This window comes from Gouania willdenowi, chromosome 1, assembly GCF_900634775.1.
Source record: "Gouania willdenowi chromosome 1, fGouWil2.1, whole genome shotgun sequence".
NCBI classification, from domain to species: Eukaryota; Metazoa; Chordata; class Actinopteri; order Blenniiformes; family Gobiesocidae; genus Gouania; species Gouania willdenowi.
Window position 1 is genome coordinate 19587946 of NC_041044.1, and position 22003 is coordinate 19609948.

Genomic DNA, 22003 nt, shown 5'->3' on the forward strand with positions numbered 1-22003 from the left:
GGTCAGCATCACTGATGTGATAACTGCCAATATCTAGTGCTTGGCGGAGGCTTGGGCTCTCTCAGTGTGCTGCAAAAATATGAAATGCAAATAGTGAAAAATACCTTTTAGTAGAATATTGAAATTTGAGTTGCTTTGGTTTAATGGACGTGCCTGAAAACACAAGTTATATGATTAAAAAAATAGTTTAATTAACCCATAGTTTTGCATTTTTCCATCAAGGCTACTGTTCTGGGCTTATGAGCAAATGCATGGGTGTGTGAGTGGATGTGTGTATGAGTGAGTTGCTTTCAAAATCCCTGCCATTCACACACATTTGTCAGCCTATCCACTTTGAAACTTTTCCAATGGACTTGAGTATAGTTGAACCCACCAATTATTAACACGATTTAGAGCAATGAGCCAAACAGTTTACAGGAAAGCTTACGAGTGCTTAGCCTTTCAAAGTGTGTGTGTGTCTAAGTGTGTGTGTATGTGTGTGTGCGTGCGTGCATGCGTGCGTGCGTGTGTGTGTGTGTGTGTGCGTGCATGTGTGTGTGTTGGGTGAGGGGATGGCTGTCGGTTGTTGTATTTCCTGTGTCGCAGTTTACTGTTTTTTAGAGCAAGAAAAATGGGCTTATGTAACGGTCATGTGATTTAGCCAGAAATAGTGGTGGGGCTACAGCTGCTGCCTCTCCTCCTGCAGCTCGGTTTCTTGGCTTTTGGCAGCAGCCAGACAGACACACTGCGCACTACTCCTGCTCGCTCACAAAACAACTTCTGCTCAGTCTTACATGATACGTAGACAAACACTGTACTGTAGAGGCAACAAAAGGCAATGCACGGGATGTATTTGCAGGAAACTACATGTAAACTGGCATTGTTTTATTTATTTAAGAAAACAAAAAAAAAAAAGTGGTGTAGTCCATGCCAAAAAAATATCCCATTCTTACTTCTTTAGGTAATGGAAGAAACTATACGTTGTTATGATGCAGTCATTTGCAAAAACTTCCATAGTCAAGAGTTAAAAACTGGGGTCATTAAGGTCGCTCTCTATGTTACATTGAGTTTTTATTTGTGTTGTTGTGTCTGGTCCAAGTCAGATACAACATTTGCACTTTGAAACATAAAGACGTCTAAAAAACCAGAGCAGCCTTTGTGTTATGTGTGTGTGTGCATGCATGCATATTAGAGTGTGTGGACGAGGCTGTCTGTGTGTGGGCGTATGGTGCTCAGAGCCTGGCGGACGTGTGGAAACGGAGGGATGGAGACGCAGAGGAGAGTGGTGGTGTTGGAGGAGGAGGAGGAGGAGGAGGAGGAGGAGAGGTGTACAGTGAGGAACTAGTAGAGCGGAAGGAAGCGCTCTGAATCGGGAGATCATTGGGGTTAGCCGAGGGCGAGGCAGGAGGGATTCTCACCATGCTAGCTATAACATCACTGTCAGGAAAGATCTAGCTGCAGCCAGTGTCCTGATTTTAACAAGTCCTAATGCCCAAATGCTATTTACTGTAGATGAAACACAGCTGAATGGAGTTGTTTGATGTTACTATGCAGATTGTACAAGAATGTTTGTTGACCTACATTTTAGTGTGACAAAAATTTGACAACTACTGTCTACTAGTCATCAGAAGTTAAGCACCAACAAAAACCAGTGTAAAAAGCTTTTTAAGACATATAATTAGTAAGTATAAGAAAGAAGAGCAACACTTTTACCTAGGACATATATATGATATGTATATTATGGTATAGCATATATTAATACTTAATAAACATAAGAAATGTTTTTTATTCATTTATATATTGCCACACTAAATCTAATTGATGAAATTTGTGTTGTAGATATGAATTAATGTTTTGTACATGTCATGTACCGTACATTCATGTGTGTGTATGTATATGTGTGCACGTATGTATATATGTTTGATGTGCATGTATTAACTGTATATATAAAACTTGTGCAGAATATATGTTGAATGTATAATGTAAAAAATAGTAATATAAGTTGTTTTTTTTGTGATGTTCTCTAGATAACCTTGTTTTGTTTTGTTGTGATGGGGTAGGTACAGTATGTATAGACTTTGCTTCAACCTACACCCTTAATTAGACAATTGAGTGTTGTTTGTTCTGTTTTGTTTTCCTGAAAACTGCCGAAATTAATTAAAAAAAATAAAAAATTCAAGAAATAGAAAAGAAATATTTAATTTCACTCTTGATTTTCACGCCTTTGTTTTTACCCAACTGACATTTTAATGGTGTTTCTATACTCGCAGGTCAGCACAACTACCTGTGCGCTGGGAGGAACGACTGTATTATTGACAAGATACGAAGGAAAAACTGTCCGGCGTGCCGTGTACGGAAGTGTCTCCATGCTGGGATGAACCTGGGAGGTGAGAAGTTGCTCCCTATGTACATATTTACTCTCTCCCAAGGAGACAATGGAGTCACTCAATTGAGTTTCTCTCTCCCTCCTTACAAGAAAGGAGAAAGATGTGTGTGTGACCTTAGAGCAGTAAAAGACATTAAATGTTTTATTTGCAAAGATATGTTGTGTAAACTATGAAAAAAAGGAAGAAAAAAAAAGTAAAACTGTAACAATTCTGTATCTAAATAACTATTTAAGTTTTAATCACATTGTTCCCTAAAGATGCACAAATCTGCTGACAAATTGTTTGTAGGGGAAGGGGTAGGTGGGGGTTGGGGGTTTAGGGTGGAGAAAGGAAGGATTGCCAGCCGCTGGGGGCACGCGCATGCAGCCTCTAAAGGCGCTTCACATGCTCCCTTGTAGCTGTGTGTATGAGTGAGTTGCTTTCAAAATCCCTGCCATTCACACACATTTGTCAGCCTATCCACTTTGAAACTTTTCCAATGGACTTGAGTATAGTTGCACTCACCAATTATTAACATGATTTAGAGCAATGAGCCAAACAGTTTACAGGAGAGCTTACGAGTGCTTAGCCTTTCAAAGTGCGTGTGTGCGTGCGTGCGTGCGTGCGTAGATCAGAAAGCTGCCCGCTCCAATCAGCAGCATCCCTGCGACCATAAATCCAGTCATGTAGATGTCCTCCACGTTCTCCATGGAAAGCATGGACAGACACACAACCTTCCACTTATTCTAGGAATCCATCGTTTATCCAGCTGCAAACATTCCGTCCAGACAAGCATGCTCACCCCTGCCCGGTCTTTTTGTCGATAAAATTTGATCGATTGCATTGAGAGGCTGCTGACCAATTCTATAATTTCATAACTTTTGTAATAGTATAATTACTATGGTTTAATTAGTAAATGTCAATCTGTTCTCCCTGTCATGTCGTATTGTGTTTATTTATGTATTTTTGTTGGACAAAGGATGGACAAACAGTGATAATTACTGTAATAATATTAATGATATTTAAGGATGGTAAATAGAGGTAGAAAACTAAAAAAAAGTCACAATCACAACAATGGTGACAAAGACAACAATGTTAATAAAGTACCACCTTAGCAACAATGATAATAGAAACAACCGCAGCAATGACTGAAATAATAGCCAACGTAAAAAACACAAAATAATACAAAACAAAAATGACAAATTATCTTAAATAAATAATGAAAGAGATTAATTAAGCCTGTAAATTCCTGCTTTAAATAATGTCTTTTTGGATTCAATCCTTTTTTTGACCAACAAACAAAAAAATGTATGACATCACATTGGTTATCAGAAGTTATCCCAGCAAAAAATGAATGGCTTAATGGAGTAAATGGACTTGATTTATATTGCGCTTTATCCCCACACTAAGGTAGTCTCAAAGCGCTTTACAATATCAGCTCATTCAACCATTCACACTCACATTCACACACTAATGGGACTGAGCTGCCATGCAAGGTGCTAGTCGACCATTGGGAGTAACTTAGGGTTCAGTGTCTTGCCCAAGGCCACTTGGATAAAAGAAATGTTTTGTATTATATTATATGTAATGGAAATGATGACTTTTAAGTTCAGACTGGAGATAGAAATTGAAAACCATTAATCTAAAAAAAGTGGTATTGTGTTTTAACCAGCTCTTGTGTATCCCAACAGCTCGCAAGTCCAAGAAGTTAAAGCTGAAGGTAGTGGGTGAGGACCTGCAGTCTAAAGACAGCCAAAGTACCACAGGTGGTGCTGGAGGCGGATTCCTTTCCTCTGAGAAGGAGCAGAATGCGAGCGTTGCCAATGCCCTGGTGCCTCACGGTCCGGGAGTGGTCACGCCTTTTCTGCCGCCCTCCATCTGCAGCGTGTTGGAGCTGATTGAGCCTGAAGAAGTGTACTCTGGCTACGACAACACGCAGCCGGACACCACTGACCACCTGCTATCCAGCCTCAACCGGCTGGCCGGGAAGCAGATGGTACGAATGGTGAAGTGGGCCAAAGTACTTCCAGGTTAGTGACCACCGGAGAGAGCGCTGAGCTGCAGCTTTAATTCTATTTACATGTAAAACCACAAGTATAAAAAATAACAAGGGGAAAGAAATCCGTGCACCCTTCGCTCTTTGGCTATTCCGTTTTAAAACCAAATCAAAAAAACAAATAAACAGTGTGGTTATTTTGTTTTACTGATTTAAAACCAAAACAGAAATACAGAAACACCAGATAAGTAGCGTTTTTTTTTTTTGTTTGTTTTTTAAACTTGTTCTGCTTGTGAGATATTTTGATATTTACGGGGAAATTAGAGCAAAAACTGATGTCCGCTGCACCTCGTTTTGTTTCCCTCCCCAGGTCCTGGACCGGTGTCATGTACTGAGTGCGCATTGTACTGAGATTGTAAAAGCGCATGCGTGCACATGCGCACTACCGGAAAAGGAATTTTTGCTAAAAAAATATAATAATTCAATGTTTTCAGACTGAACAAACATGTTTTATTTGTTTATTGGACTAGGTTAGGGTTAAGTCAAGATTATAATCATACCTGTCAAGTATCCCGTTTTGGCCAGGAAACTCCCATATTTACCCCTCTATCCTGCCATCTTCCCGTATTTGTATTTTCCCAGAAATATCCCGTATGTTAATGTAATAATAGTTGTTTCCGGAAATGCAACGTACAGAGAAGAAGAAGAAGAAGAAGAAGAAGAAGAAGAAGAAGAAGAAGAAGAAGAAGAAGAAGAAGAAGACGGAAGTGGGCAGACACTCGAAAATCTCAGCAAAAAGAGCTTTAAAAAAGAAAAGATGGCAACGTGATGGACCAGGAGATGGATGGACAGACGTGGGCAGTACAGTCGGCCATTTTACCAGCGGTCCTAAGGTGTTCGCGCATGCGCAGTGTGAGCATTTACGGTAAGCCGGTCCGTGGCACTGCTTCAACTGTGCGATACCCTCACGAGGAGCGGCCGGATTTCAAACATGTTTGAAATCCTTACGACCTACGATTGCTGATCGGGAGCTGGTTGTGAGGTGTTAATCGCTTCTCGTGACCCCATGTATACTACACGATGCACGACACACGATCTAGCAGAGACTCACACGATCTAGCAGAGACTCACATGATCTAGCAGAGACTCACACGATCCCACAAAATAGTCGCACGAGTCAAAAGTCGGCTCAAAAGGGGCCGAAAATCGCACAGTGTATGCCTGCCTTAACTTAAAGACAAGCAATGTGAAATTAATAGTAAATATGCAATGTGTTGACTTGTTTATGAACTGTAAGTATATTAAATAAACACATGTGCTTCATATACCCATTTATATTTTAATTTAGGCTGTTTTATCATTTAGATGTATCGAGTTTTGTATTTTGGCGATATAGAAAACTATAATATTTCATATATCAATATATATATATATATATATATATATATATATATATCAATATATATAGCTTATTATGTATCAAAATACTAGTTTTAGGAGTCGTTGCTTTCACAGGTATGGTTATAATCTCAGTACGGAGGTAAACTCAGTACGTGACACAGGTCTCCACACACAATAGGACTATTTAGGATTTAGTTCAGCAGTTTTCTGGTCCTGCTCATGTTTTCATGCGTTCTGTGGATGTTTTAGTTCATAAAAAGCTGCTCACGTTTATGTTTTCTTTCGCAGTGTTACAATCCAAATAGTATCCAAATAAACTGGTGACTGACTATCGACTGTGGGGCTGGTGTGAGGAACAATAGATGTTAGAACTTCTACCATTTGACACTTTTGCAAAAACAATTACAGCTTTTTTGAGGGCAGTAAAAAAAATTACTTTACACAATCTTGATCACAAGAAAGGAGGAGCACCAGTAGGTTCATTACACCACCTCTGGTTCCTTTTATCATATGCATGTTTTACATAACATCCATTTTTTGGTTTTGATTTATTTATGTATCAATAATGTTTCAATTCACCAGTAATGTGACTTATGCGTTGCATCTCTTTTGTCTGGGAGCAAAAGTCACCAGTTTATTTGGATACTATTTGGACCGTAACACTGTTTGGTAAAGTCCCAGCATTAATAACTCTTTAACGAAACGTCATCGACGCACAAATTATGCCTCTGTCATCAGTGTGAGGTGGACAACATGATACGAGATCATTTTTTATCAAACGCAGCAGAACAAAAGTCCGTCTGTCGGTCGTTCTGTGTGGTGAGATTAAAACATGAAGCTCTCGTCCTCGTTTACCCGTAAATATCCAATTATCACACAAACAGAACCAGATTTAATTTTAAAACAGAAAAATGCTGCTTGTTTGGTTTTTCTGCATTTCTGTTTCAATTTTAAATCAGTAAAACAAAATAAGCACACTGTTTATTTGTTATTTTGATTTGGTTTTAAAACGGAACAACCAGAGAACGAAGGGTACACGGATTGAAAGAGTACAACTGTAGAATTGTATTCATTATTAATTCATTTTTTTTAGGGAGACTTTCTAATTTGAACAAATTATTTCCCTTCAATGAAAATGTCTAAAAGTAGGTCACAGTTATATTTTTTAGTAGTCATTAATTTAATACTGTAATATCTTATACTGTAGCTACGTGTGGTTGACCATGAATCATAGAAACTTTTTTTGTATACATTTGCTTTTATCTTTAAGTAGAAATGAATGCTGTTCTAATAGATCAGTCAGAGAAAATGGTCTGGGGTTTAAAAGATCCACTCTGTAATTACCGAGTGGGAGACTAATGAACACGCCTTCACTTTTGATCTTTTTATGACATAACATCACTAGTTTTGTCAGAATTTAAATATTAGGTGAGGTAATTATTCTGCAAAGCTTCGACACGGTTAAAGATAATCCCTGTTTTATCATTTAAATAAAATTCAAGGTTGGAAATTTTTAAACAGCTCATTTCCGTCGACGCTGGCAGATGTTATTTTGATCTGATGTTGATCTCATTAATTATACCATAAAAGCCATGGCAAAGGAAGAAAGGTAAACAAGTTTTCCTAAAATGTCACTCAGTGGGGGACGTACAGAAGCATGGCTCACAGGTAGCGCCTCCAGGCTTTTTAATGTGCTGCTGTTTTTGTGAATATTTGATACCTCTACGGTGTCTGCTTGCCATATCCGGACATATAAATAGAAGCCAGACAGAAGGGTCAGAATGAGCACCTTCGGCTCTGCCTGCACCCGCCTCATCTATTCTCTTTAAAATAAGATGCTGCAACAACAACAAGCAAACGGCGATAGTCACTAATCTAATCATTTCATATTGTCTGATATTATTTGATAATAATCAACGTCTATGTGATAAACTCTGCTGCATTCACCAAATGTAATTTGCCAAAAGTAAGGAGTTGTTGTTTTATTTTGGTAGTCAGCAGGTTTTTCCTTAGAGAATTGACATTGTTTTGGTTTTTTTGATATCATAAATTTTCTGGCAAACCCAAAGACATTTTTCCCCTAGATTTAGTTTTTGATCACGTTTGTTAATCTGTGTTACAAATGCAAAGTAGCCAGGATTAGTACCAAGCTGCGCCAGCTTAGATATTTTTATAGTTACTGCATTTTATTTTGAATACATTTATAAACAAGAAAGTAAAAGTATATAACACGGTTGTTTGCGACTGTATGTTATTTTTTTTTTCATTTTGTAATCAATTAATAGATAATTAATACACAACCTCATTTAAATTCCAGGTGACCCCACATGGTGTCAATGCCCCAAAGTTGAAAAACAATGCCCTGAAGTGTATTTCTGCACTCTCAAATCTACAGTTGCACCCTTAGGAATGAGGGAGGGAAAAAAGGAATGAGGGAGATACTTTTTTACTTTTTTCAAGGTTGCATACCCTGAAACCTGTGTTTATATTCTTAATATATATAAATATAAACCTATTATTTCAAAGTACTCATAACTATGAGTAAAATGTCTCCCAAACAATACTGTATATAGCAGGGAGTTCACGATACAATAGATATAGACAATATTGAGCTTGTGATAACGATATGATATTTTTGGAAAGGAAAAAAGACTTTGCTTGCTTTTATTTGATTACTCATGGGTATGAACTTTTCAACTCAATAGGGAAACTAAATTTAAAGACAAACCATCACAATGTGGTGTGTTACTTTTTATGCCTTTTTAATCGCTATTTTTTGTTGCGCTATACATATTCATCGTCCCACCTTTATAAATGTAATACTATTCAATTACAATTATGTATAGTCATTTTCACATGCTAAAAAATGCCAGCAGTTAATAACATACCTGTCAAGTATCCCGTTTTGTCCGGGAAACTCCCGTATTTTACCCCTCTTTCACACCATCTTCCCATCTTCGAGAACTTCCACCTGAAATGGCCTGAGTGGCAGTTCTTGCGAGATTAGTGCCGACAGCGGCAAAACAAGCCTGGACACGACTAAGAAAAGAGATGATGAATGAAGACATACCCTCGAAAAAACAAAGAACTGGTGTAAATATCTTATAAAATAGACAGAGTTTATCTTCATAAAGAGCAGCAGGATGGGACACAGTTACACGTTCTGTTAGATTAATATCTGAGATTTTAACGTCTACCACAGCGGAAGGAACCACGTAAGTCACCATGAAAAATCAGCCAATCACAAGCGCCACAAATATACACTGCTTTAAAAAAAAGTTAAAGAATGTAAAGTCTGCAACAAATGTGTCTAATAAGTCATTAGTGAATACCAGAGAACCACATGAGTCAGCATAAGAAATTAAAAGACAATATGTAATGAAAATAAAATGTTAATGTCTAACTTAAAGACAAGCAATGTGAAATTAACAGCAAATATGCAACGTGTTGACTTGTATATAAACTGTAAGTATATTAAATAAACACATGTGCTTCTATACACATTTATGTTTTTATTTAGGCTGTTTTATAATTTAGGAATTAGGGCTGGGCGATATATCGAGATTCAAGATGTATCGAGTTTTCTATTTTGGCGATATAGAAAACTATAATATTTCATATATCATGTGATACAAAATACTAGTTTTAGGAGTCGCAGCTTTTACTTCTCAGAACAACATGTAAAGCTCAGTTAGATGATTAATGAGTGTCACATATTGTGCTGCTGTTTGTTAATAAATGTTCCTGTGTAGCATTTTGCATCAGCAAATTTAACCCAGAATTGTCTTTCTGGTCAGACTTTATTTGATAAAATTATCTAGATTTATATCATAAATCACCATTTTGAGAAAATATATTGAGATATGAGTTTTGGTCCATATTGGCCATCCCTAGTAGGAATGTTCACAGCATTTAAATGTTAATAAAGGTTGACCTACCAGATTCTAATCACATAATTGTATTTAGTAAGTGGTTGACAAGTGGGTATTTTAGATTTCCTGTACACCTATCTTAAAATATAAATGATACTGGAGCTTGGTTGAGCGGGTGGGACGGATCGTAGTAGGCGCCAGAAAATGTCCCTTATTTTCAAATCCAAACCTTGACAGGTATGGTTAATAAGGACACTGAAGTCCAAATGTCCAAAAAGTCCAAATTTAGTTAAAACATCACTGCCAATATTCAGTAAAAAAAAAACTTTAAAAAAGAATACAATAATGACATCATTTAGAGGTAGTCAAGTTTTTCACTTTTTACACAAATATGTTCATACACATGATTGTTTGACAGGAGTGCACGTAACTTTAGTGGTGTGGTGCCCAGGGGAGAACCTTAGGTTGTTGCTCGGTGCTCAATTATTTGAACTCCATGTTTATCTTAGCAAGCTCCCAGGAGGAATAGAACAGAGGGATGCGTCAATAACATGACATTTGACTTTAAGTTCAACTGAAATGTCATAGAAGCAGCACAACAACATGTCTGTACTTTAAAGCCTCTTGGAAAACGAAGCTTTCTGATGAAACGAGGGAAAACTAAATGTACAAATATCTACTTTCAAGCACTTACAACAGCTTCTATTTTAAAGCACTGAATGCCCTGTTATCATACAGAATGTCATCATTATCATTATTACGCTACTTCATCATCTCTTTCTACATTTCTAAAACAGAAGATATGGCTGTATAATAATAAGTTACAATAGCCGTCTTCTGCCCCAGCTTCATGCCAGACACTCATTCGTCATTACTACTTTCTATTCTATCCAACTGTATATAATGAATAAAAAAACAGGCCAGAAAAAAACAAAACATTAACAGTAAATAAATGTTCCTTTATGGGGGATTAAGACTTGACTGTGAGTAAGAAAAGTATGAATATGGAGCGTTGCAGACAGGAGAGTGCAGCGCTGCAGAAGTTGTGTTGCCAGGTTAGGTTTAGCGTTTTGGTGTTAGGAGACATTTTGTTAAATTTCTGACAGTTTTTGGACGACCAGTTGTTTCTGGCACTGCAGAGCAGACTGCGTCATGTGTGAGGCGCGTCAAACAAATACTGACACATTGTTGGATGGAAAAGGTAAATAAGCAGGAAAAAGAAAGAGAAAACAGAAGCTGATCATTCATGGACTTATTATGTAGTTTATTTAGCTCTCTGTTGGTCAATTGGAAACACTAAATGAGCGCCATGCGTTGATAGCTTTCGTAGCACAGGCTCTAACGTCAGTTGGTTCTAAACAACATCTATTAACAATGTTTGTCAATGTATCTCTGTCTGAAAACAGCTGCTGAGTACATTTCTGAAGAAATTAACTATTTTGAATGTGAAAAGTATTACATAGTGAAATAAAGAGATTATATCAGGGATCATTATTTTCAACAAATTATTATTATTATTATTATTTTTCTCATACTTTATTGCATTAATCAACAAACAAAATGTCATTTTCACAGACAACTGTCATCAAAGGTACACTGCATTTAAAATATATATACAGTGTCTTGCGAAAGTATTCGGCCCCCTTGAACTTTTCGACCTTTCTCCACATTTCAGCCTTCAAACGAATAATTTTGCACGCCCAATTTTTCAGTTTTTTATTTGTTAAATATGTTTGAAATATCCAATAAATTTCGTTTCACTTCATGATTGTGTCCCACTTGTTGATTTTTCACAAAAAATTACTGTTTTATATCTTTATGTTTGAAGCCTGAAATGTAAATTGAATTTTTGACTGTATATAAAAATCAGATCAGAACAGAACAAACAAAGAAACCAATGAACAAATAATATAAATAAAAAAATAAAATAAAAAAGGTGAAATTTCAGTGCCAATTTTGTTTATTTTTTGCAAGTTATCTCTTATTTTTAATATTGTTTTTTCATCATAAAAAATAACTATTTTGAATGTGAAAAGTATTACATAGTGAAATAAAGAGATTCTATTGGGGATGATTATTTTCAACAAACTATTATTATTATTATTATTATTATACTTTATTGCAATAATTACCAAACAAAAAGTCATTTTCACAGACAACTGTCATCAAAAGTACACTGCATTTTAATATATTTATATAAAACAGAACAGAAGGGAACAAACAAAGAAACCAATAAACAAAAAACATTTAAATAAATAAAAAAAAGTAAATTTTGTTTGTTTAAGTTATCTCTAATTTTTAATATTGTTTTTTCATCATTATAAAAAATATATATATATATATATATTTTGAATGAGAAAAGTATTACATAGTGATAAAACAAGGTTATATTGGGGATCATTATTTTGAACAGATTATATGTTATCACTTATGTAATAAGATTTTAATTTGAGAAACCCTACACTAAAAATTACAATATTTGCAGATGCAATTTGCTGTATTTTTTAATATGCAATGTGACATTTTTCTCTATTTTCTTATTATGTGATTGGTTTTGCTTTTATTTGTCTGTATATATCCTGGCTTTGTCGCATCCTAAATATTGTACTCCCTTTTGGTGTAATCCATAAATCCATATAAGCCTGGAAATATTCATAACTTTAAAATGTGTCTTTTCCCTCTCCTGCTTTTCTCCGTTCCTTCTGCCCCTGCGCTCACGGGGCTGCTATGTCAGAGGCCCCGCCCCTTTCCAGACAGAGAGGAAAGCGGCTGTATTTATGAGACAATCACGTGTGGTTGAGAAAACTACTCAGCTCCCAATCAGGAGCCAATCGCCCTGTTTTACTATCATCCAAAATCTTAGGTGTGCAAATGCGTGTTTTGTTATTTTGGTCGTGCATGTGCAGCGCTGCTATTTGACATGTGTTTAGTGGGAAATAGTCCCACATTCCTTGTAAGTCAGTTGGCCTGATGTTTTTGCATCAATAGGGATTTCTTGCCAGACTTTGATTGAGTCTTTGGCAGGTTTCCCATTTCCTTCCTATTTTGGTGCTAGAAAACACAGCAACTTACTAGAGGCCTTTTGGGATCCAAAGAAGAAAAAAAGGGGGAAAACTCCATTCTGGTTCTCCACACTGTGTATCAAAGATGAAACTGATCTCACTGATATAATTCATTTTTCAGATCAACACACAGCTCGTGCTGAGCTAAATAATAAGTCTGTTTGAAGCGTTGTTGTCGTCTTATCTCCGTTATTTGTGTCTGCTGTGTTTTGCTGTGCTAGGTTTCCAGGGGTTGCCCATTGAGGACCAAATCACGCTGATCCAGTACTCATGGATGTGTCTGTCCTCCTTTTGCCTCAGCTGGCGCTCCTACAAACACACTAATGGACAGATGCTCTACTTCGCCCCTGACCTCATCTTTAACGAGTAGGTGTACACCCCCACATCTGCAGCAAAGTGTACACACACGCACACACACGCACACACACACATCATCCAATGGGTTTTACAAGCAACTCTGACCTCTGCTTCTTGTATTGTTTATAACCAGTGCTGTGCTAGTCGCTGAAACAAAGTAACTAGTTACTATTTTGATTATTTACATCAAAAAGTAATGTATCACTGGAAAAAGTAACTTTTGAGTGACTTAGAATTGAAGAATATATTGTTTTTCAGTCATGTGTGTCCGTACAGCTTCATATCAGTGCTGTATCAGAAAATAATCACTGTTGATCAACTCTTTGGAGAAATAGTGGTTAAGGAAGCTGGCTTGTAATCAGAGGGTCAGTGGTTTGAATCCCTCCCACCCCTACTGCTCCTGTATTAACATTGCTATGGATAAAAGCATCTGATAAATGAAATGATATTGTATCCAACCCTACAGTTTCTAATCATTTGCATTCACAGCACTAATCTCTGCTCAGTATTAGTCTTTACAAACACCAATCGGACTGAAACACTAAGTATTCTTTTGATGCCAGTTTATTTACCTGAGACCAGCAGAAACTGAAAATGTTAAAAGGAATTCTGAAATAAAAGACACAAAACAACCTGAATATTATCCAGAATCAAATATTAAAAATTAAAGTGGCTTCAGCATCATAAAACAGTTGTGTTTAGCCCTTAGAATGTTCTCTTACAGCTTAAGTACAAAAACTTGCAACAACAAAAGCACAAAAAACCTTCTAAAATACATAAATGAAAGCAATCTGAATCAACATTCAGAACACATTTTGACCACCTCTGCTTTGCAAAAACTGCTATAAAAAAAAAAAAACATAAATGATGTGCATATAAAGCACAAAACCACTGCTCCAAAAGTTAAACTGAGCAAATTTTCAACCTTAGCACAACTTAAGAGTTGCACCTTAACATATGTAAAGTAAGCTGTGATACATGGTATCAGGCTAATGAGCTGCTGAAAGCAGTGACTCCACAGCAGTGACAGGCTGCGTATTTACAACAACATACCGCGCAATAGCTTTACCGATCTGTCCCTGGATAACAGTCACAGCAGAGGCTTCCCTTCAGTCCACCAACGCAGCGTTAGCTTAGCTTCGCTGATGCATGCATGTTTTGGAGGCAGATTGGTAAAATAATGTGCGTATTTTCACTCTGAGAGGCTTGTCTTGTTCTCGCATTGACTCGCCCTTGATTCGCGCACGTTATAGTAAACAGAGACACTCGACGATGCTTCTTCTTCTTTTTCTATTTAATGGTGGTTGGCACGGCATCCTGCAAAAATATGTAGCGCCACTGTAAACAGGAAGTTTATTGCGGCTAGCAAAGTAACAAACAAACGCAACATATTGTAACGGTAACTGAGTTTATTTCTTTAAAAAATATTGCGTTAGAGTACTAGTTACTGTCAAAAGTAACGTTGGGGCAGTAACGCATTACAAGTAACACGTTAACGCCCAACTCTGTTTTACGACAGTGGTTCTCAAACTTTTTTTGGCTAAAGTACCCCCTTTCTTTTTTATTTCTTAATGCAAGTACCCCCTTTGTCATCATTTTGTGTGTTTTTAGTCTGTTCTTTTTTATAATTCAGTATATTCTTCTCTTATCTGTGTGTTTTTGTTGTCATTGTTGTGTGTTGTTTATTATTATTATTATTATTATTATTATTATTTAAATTATTCTCACTCAGTGTGTGTGTGTGTGTGTGTGTGTGTGTGTGTGTGTGTTTGATGTTGTTTGGTTGTGTCTTATGTCGTTTGGTATGTTTCTTTGTTTTTTATGTGTATTTTGTAGTGATCTTGTGTATTTATCTCTCATTTAGTGTGTTTTTGGTGCCATTTTTGTGTATTTTTGTTGTTTTTATTATTCAGTATATTTTATAATTCTTATTTTGTGTGTTTTTATTGTTGTTTTGTGAGTTGCTGGTAATATTTAGTAAGATTATCATTTTTAACTAAAAATAAACCCATATGTTTAATGTTTTCATTTGTAAAGGTTACCCTCTCTCTCTCAAGTACCCCCTGTAGTGCCATCACGTACCCCAGGGGTACACGTGCCCCCATTTGAGAAACCTTGGTTTACGATACAGTTATCCGTATAAAAGAGCATAATTTAGGTGTTTTATTTTACATATTTAGTGGATGGTATAATTGGTTTACCCTCTGTGGTTCCCAGTAACACTTGAGATGTGAGTTTAGCATGAACGTTAACATTAACTGTAGATATTTCAGTAGTAATGGGTATTTCACTGATTGAAAACATCTCTACATGTTTTTTTTATGTTCATAATCAAAGCCATTATAAACATAAAACTGTCATCCTGGAACTGATTGCTGCATTTTCACAAGGAAATGCTTTATTATTTTTGGATGGCTCCTTGTTGCAGCAGGCAGGCAGTCAAAGTCAAGCGAGAGCTGTCAATAGCCCACTTGATCTGAGTTAATATGCTTGGGCAGGATGTAGAGCAGAGAGTGGAGGTACTGTATGTGGGCAGTAGCGTTTTGGCAGGTGATGAATTGAATGTTATAGAATTAATCAGAGTGGAGAATATCCAGCATTTTAAGCACGGCTGCTGTAGAGGAGCAGACTGGCTCTGGCTTAAAAGCCTTTACTAATAGCTTGTGTAAGTCAATGTCAGTGGGTCAGTTTGTCCCCGTTCGGATGTATACAAACAATAAACAGCACTCATGCTATTATGCAACGGCGCTTCCAGCTCCGACTGTGTGTGTTTTACAGCTTTCTCAATACGCAGCGTTAGTTTTCTAACCCTCCATTCAGTGTCCCGTCAAAATGATCATGTTTGATTTAATCACACGTTTTATTTCCTAGAAGAGACTGATCAGAGTTTGGAAGAAGTAGTAACGATTTTTTCCTGTTTCACAAGAATTGTGCAGCTATTAATGGATTTTGCATCGTGGCCTGGATGTGGGTAACATGCTCTGTCCTCTCAGGTCAGCCTGGATCTCTGTTTCTAGGAAGTTACCCGTGTGTGAGTGCATGTTGTCAGCATGCAGAGTGGATCTTTAATGACGCTGTGTTCATTTACCTGTTGTACAGATATCCTCACAGTTATTTGATGTTTTAGAGCTGCAGTGTTACTGAGGAGAGCAATGAAGCATTACAGCTTAGAGCGTTATGGATCAAACCTACACCTCACTACTGGGTTCTCTGGTTTTCTCCCCAAACACATTAACACAGTGTTTTTCAACCTTTTTTTTTTTTGTTTTTTTTTTAAAGGGACAGTGCACATTGATGAACAAATCTAAAAATGACATATTGTAAATGTGCCAGAGTTAGCAGAAATGCTAATTTGCATCTGTTGTCCTTTGGCATTTCACAAAGTAAACATTATTATTATCATTATTATTATTAAGGCTTAGAGTATATAAATACTAGGAGTGTTGAAAAAAATTGATTTGGCGATATTACGTCGCGCGATTCTCGGATCCATTCTAAATGCAACCATATCGATTTTTTTTATTTTTTTATTTAATTATATTTTTTAACCTTTATTTAATCAGGAAAGTCTTTCCCACTGCAGGAGACATTGTAACTGTACAAAGAAGTGCTGAAACCTGGGCAGGTTGACCAGCTTGTGTTTTTTCAATAAAACCTAAAAAGAAAGTACTAACTTTGTGCTTTCATTTGTTGCTCTAGGCATATACCTCAGTTAAGTTCCACTAAAGTCATGTTGCACTAAAGTCAAAGTTGGTTTAAAAGCCACAGGCAGATTGTATGTTATTTTTTTATTTGAAGTTGTTGGCACATGGCATGTTAAAGCCAATGTTTTGAGTGTAAAATGTGCAAATAAAATATATTTTATACATAATGTTCTCATGAAGGTGTACACATTTACAGATTAGTTGTTTATTTAAGTCATATATTAAAAAAAAAAAAAAAAAAAAAAAAAATCACTATAATCGCCTTATTCTTTAATATCGGGATATATGGTATCGTATTCATTGTGACCTATGTATCGGGATACGAATCGTATCGACAGATGCCAGGGAATACACACCCCTAATAAATACAATACAATCAGTCAATCAACAATACAAAGTGCATGAACATAAGAGTTACAGTTAAAGTGCTTAAGTTAAGGTGTGTATGGCCAATGTATGAGTTATTTGGAAAGGGCACAAGATCAATAACCACTCACCATTCATATATACAAAAATCAACAAATACAATATATGTATACATACGTCTATGGAAGAAAAGCAGGGCTCGTTGTAAGGACAGGTTTGTTTGATTATGAGTATCTTGCTAAGTTTGACATGTATACTTGAAATGGTGTCTTGTAGTCAGAGGATTATTTTATTGATCCGATGTGGCAAAGCTCTGGAAAATGGTGCATCCGTGCTGAGATACTGTGTGCAGACCTCTGCAGTCCCTGAGGATTTGGCATTCTTCTCCATAGACGTTTATTCTATCAGCAGTGATGCAATGAAATGGATTTTGTCCAAATGATTTCATAACCTATTATTTTGAACTTTAATGACTAATAACCAATTATAAATTACCACCTTCTCCCAATTCCTGGAAATCCTTTTTTCTACTAAATTGTTTAAAGAGGAAGTGAATCCTTTATAATCGTTTCGACAAAAGGCACCTTTTTAAAGGACTGCTTTTCTTAGTTTTCCAACAAGCAAAAAAAAAAAAAATCTCAACATTTGTGATGATAATCATAACAAAGTTGAGTTAAAGACAAGTGCATGACCTAACCCAAAACAATGTGTTTTAAAAATCTGCGTCATTTTTACAGCATAAATTTTCAGGATATTGTCCATTCTCTTGGAATCTTTGCATTCCATATATTGAAGACAGTAAATAAGCTCTCTTCCTTTGCAATTGTTAAGAAACTCAATAAATAAGCAACAAGTCCAACAAGTTTTGATATGATGAGCTAGGGATGTAACGATTAATCGTAAGGCAGTTAAAAATCGATTCATAGGTATCACGGTTGATATCGATTTTCTGAAAATTGAATCGCAGTACTTTTCCACAAGTGTAGGCGGCGGGCGGAGTCTGCTAATACTTTCTTTCTGGCTGCCTTCTACTCTTAAATATGTTAATAAATGATTCATTACCCCTTTAGCACCGAAAGAATATCTGTAATATTACTTGAATATCTGTAAAAGTCACGTTTTTCTATTAGCTCTGTCTGCTAGCATAGCTTCTCTTCTTCACTGCGAGATATCTGCATGCCAACCGACCACTGGGTTACCAGCGCCCTCTGCTGGTCCAAACAAATATGACGTAAATCATTGCAATCACGGTTTTTTTTTTTTTTAAAGTCCAATTGTTAAGGCACAAAATACATTTTCAGTTGCACTTTTAAAAAGAAAAAATAACTATTATGCAGTTTTGCATTGTTTATTATAGAACCAGAATTTAAATTAATAGGCTTCATTTTCATTTGTATTATTCCTTTATTTATTTCATTCAAGATTTATTTTTAGTTAATATGCATTGTTTTGAATAGTTTATCAAGGAATTCTTTTGACAATGAAAAATAAAAGGAAAATAGTATCGTATTTTCTAGTTTTTTTCCCAAAAAATAAATTGTCTACAGTCCCATTTTGTAAAATAAATCGTGAGAGAATCGTATCGTGAACCCAGTATCGTGAATCGAATCGTATCGAGAGTTGAGTGAATCGTTACATCCCTATGATGAGCACATAAGGCGCCAAGCTACGTACGTCAACGTATCGCTCCAAATTGTCCTACTGGGGGAAACAATAAGAGAATATAAGAAATATGCCATTTTCAGCCAACGGTGTGGGATTGATAATCATTGTGCATCCCTATTACATGATAATACAAAAAGTGTAATATGAATTTGTGTGTTTCCTCAGGGAGCGCATGCAGCAGTCAGCGATGTACGACCTGTGTTTAGGCATGAGGCAGGTGAGCCAGGAGTTTGTCCGATTGCAGCTAACGTACGACGAGTTCCTCTCCATGAAGGTTCTTCTGCTTCTCAGCACAGGTAAGCATGATCCTCGCACCTGCACACGCTCTCATGTTTTCATGCTGTAATATCACAAACCAACAGGTTTTGCTTCAAATAGGTGTTAAAAAAAGTTGGGTTGTATCCAACACTTAACAATATTTATACAAGGTCTGTATCCTATATTCAAATACCATTTAGTGGGACAATGAGTTTGGCTACTGGTTAACTTTATAGACATGTCAATAATAGCAATATTTGTTTTATTATTAAATTAAAATCAATCATTATGTAAATCCCCATAAAGATATTTTTAGGATATGTCAGTTGCATAACATTCACAAAATGTGTGATCTACTGTACATAAGGACTTGTAATTTATCTATTCTTTACACAATTGCTGTATTTTTTTTTTAATCATAAATTATTTCCCAATTACCAATTGTTTTTTTCTAAAACCCTACAATTTCTCCCCAAATAATTCCTCAAATTACATGAACATGTTTGGAAAGAAAATAGTCCACAAGTTTTGAAGTACAAAGACGTCTGAAGGATGAGATACTGGAGTTACTCATATCTGTGACTTACAATATGTATTTCTTTTTTTGGTTTGGCCCATTTGAGATCAAACTAGGTCACATGCATTTGGCCCCTGAAGTAAAATGAGTCTGACACATCTGCCCTAAACCTTATTTCATGTGACATTTTGTTTTTATCAATAGTTTTCTTAGGGATATTTGATCTAAGTATGACCAAAACAGGAATGGGATCAATAAGTTGTATTTGTAGCAGTATCCATCCATTTAGATAAATCTGTGTAGTTATTTAAATGGATGGAGATGTCTGTAAGGTTAACTGTTGAATCTTGAAAGACTAAACATCTCAGCAAAGCAGTGTGTGTCTTTTGTTCTGGTCCATCACACACCTCTGACAGAGCTGGCAGTGGCTGCCTTAGGGCCACCTCCAATCAATGTGTGCGTAAAGTGGCTTAGATCCCTTAAAGGATGCAGTGTAGCAGTGAGCTCACATGGTGCAGTGAGCTGCTCCGCTCACCCCCACCTGGCAAATGGTTCCGTTTGAAAAAAGGACAAAGAAACATAAAATACTTTGTTTGAAGCCGGTTCTAACTGATGCTTAAACGAAATGTGGCAGATAAAGAATAAAGGTTACAATGAAACTTTCCAGGATTCAGACTCACAAACATAAATACATATGATAGATATAGTGAGTACTTAGTAAAGTTAAATACTGCTGCACCTGATAAAGTTTTAGTATTAAATTAACCATCTTTAAATGTTTATTTTCACTGAAAAATTGTGAGAAATGTTTTTAACTCCTGTAGATTTGGTGTATGGTCAGTGCTGGTATGTTCTATATATGGTAATATGATGAATGTAAGACATGTTTTTAAAAATGTACGGTTGATTTTTGTAAAATAGGAAATAATTTCAACATTTTACAAATGTTACATGTTTTACGATTTGATAAAAGTTTTTTGTTAGTAGCGAGTAAAATAAGAAGATGATCATTTCATGTTTTTAAGTTAGTGCTAACATTCCTTATTATCTTACCCTCTAATTAAAGTCAAACCATGAAGATGTTGTATTTAAGAAGTGCTTTTCAAACTGGTAGCCCTTTGGATTATTCAGTGCCTATGAAGTAGCTCACAGTTTCAAAAAGGTTGGTGACCCCTGGTTTAAAGAAATATAAGAAATTCTCCATCTTTAAGCTGTTTATCCCTAACATGTTGAAGAAAAACTGGCGTAGTGTCGTGAAAATAATAATAAGGATTTTTAAGACGATGTTGCTTCAAAGCTGTAAATAAAGTCTGCTTTTCTCTGGGTTATTTCTTTTCTCTTTAAAGTGAATACCTGTATCAGACATAAAGCAGGTTCTACTGTGATGCAGCTCTCTGCCAACGGCGCCCACAGGCTCTGCAGCCTCACACACACACACAGCCTCACACACACAATGTGTCGAGCCACAGTTGCTCAGTGGGAAACTAAAGGCAGTTTTTCTACCACCTCAACACTGTGTGAGCTGCTGCTTTTGTTGGTCGAATAGTAACACTTAAATCTTCCTCTTTGCAGCTGGATCAAAAAATCCCAGAGAAAGGCAGCTCTGACATTTGAAAGCACACTGGAGTATTCTGCAGTCCTACACACAATCTGTATATAACCATCCTTCCATCTATATATTGTCCAGTACATATATGGAATATATATTTGTGTTACCCTCAACATAGGTAACAGTCAAGAGGCATTCATAAGCTACAGTTAGCTCCATATACAGTATATATATATATATTTGGACAGAGACAAAATGTTTCTAACTTTGGTTCCGTACAGAACCAAAATGAATTTTACATGAAACAACTCGGATGCAGTTGAAGTGCAGACTTTCAGCTTTAATTCAGTGGGTTGAACAAAAAGATTGCACACAAATCTGAGGAACTAAAGCTGTTTTTAAGCACAATCCCAATTTTTCAGGGGCTCAAAAGTAATTAGACAAACAAAATAACCAAAATAAAAATGTTATTTTCTAATACTTGGTTGAAAACCATTTGTTGCCAATGACTGCCTGAAGTTTTGAACTCATGGACATCACTAGATGCTGGGTTTCTTTCTTTTTAATGCTCTGCCAGGCCTTTACTGCAGCAGCTTTCAGTTGCTGTTTGTGTGTGGGTCTTTATTTTCTAAAGTTTAGTCTTTAACAGGATTTGATCAGGTGACTGACTTGGCCATTCAATAATATTCCACTTCTTTTTATTTAATGAAGTCATGAGATGCTTTGGCTGTATGTTTTGGGTCATTGTCTATCTGTTTTATGAAACGCCGCCCAATCAATTTGGCTTCATTTGAGCAGACAGTATGTCCCTGAACACCTCAGAATTCATCTGACTGGTTCTGTCCTGTGTCATATCATCAATAAACACCAGTGACCCAGTGCCTCTAGCAGCCACGCAGGCCCAAGTCTTC

At 36.4% G+C, this 22003-nt stretch overlaps 1 protein-coding gene across 2 annotated transcripts in view; it reads left to right on the top strand.

Annotated features, from left to right (window-relative positions):
* Positions 1 to 22003, top strand: part of nr3c2 (nuclear receptor subfamily 3, group C, member 2) — a 109206-nt gene that overhangs the window by 67602 nt on the left and 19601 nt on the right. For both annotated transcript variants that reach the window (XM_028448332.1, XM_028448403.1), the window contains exons 4-7: positions 2250 to 2366; positions 4037 to 4375; positions 12898 to 13042; positions 18934 to 19064. In XM_028448332.1, coding sequence (XP_028304133.1) covers positions 2250 to 2366; positions 4037 to 4375; positions 12898 to 13042; positions 18934 to 19064 — 732 coding nt within the window. The remainder of the gene's footprint in view (positions 1 to 2249; positions 2367 to 4036; positions 4376 to 12897; positions 13043 to 18933; positions 19065 to 22003) is intronic.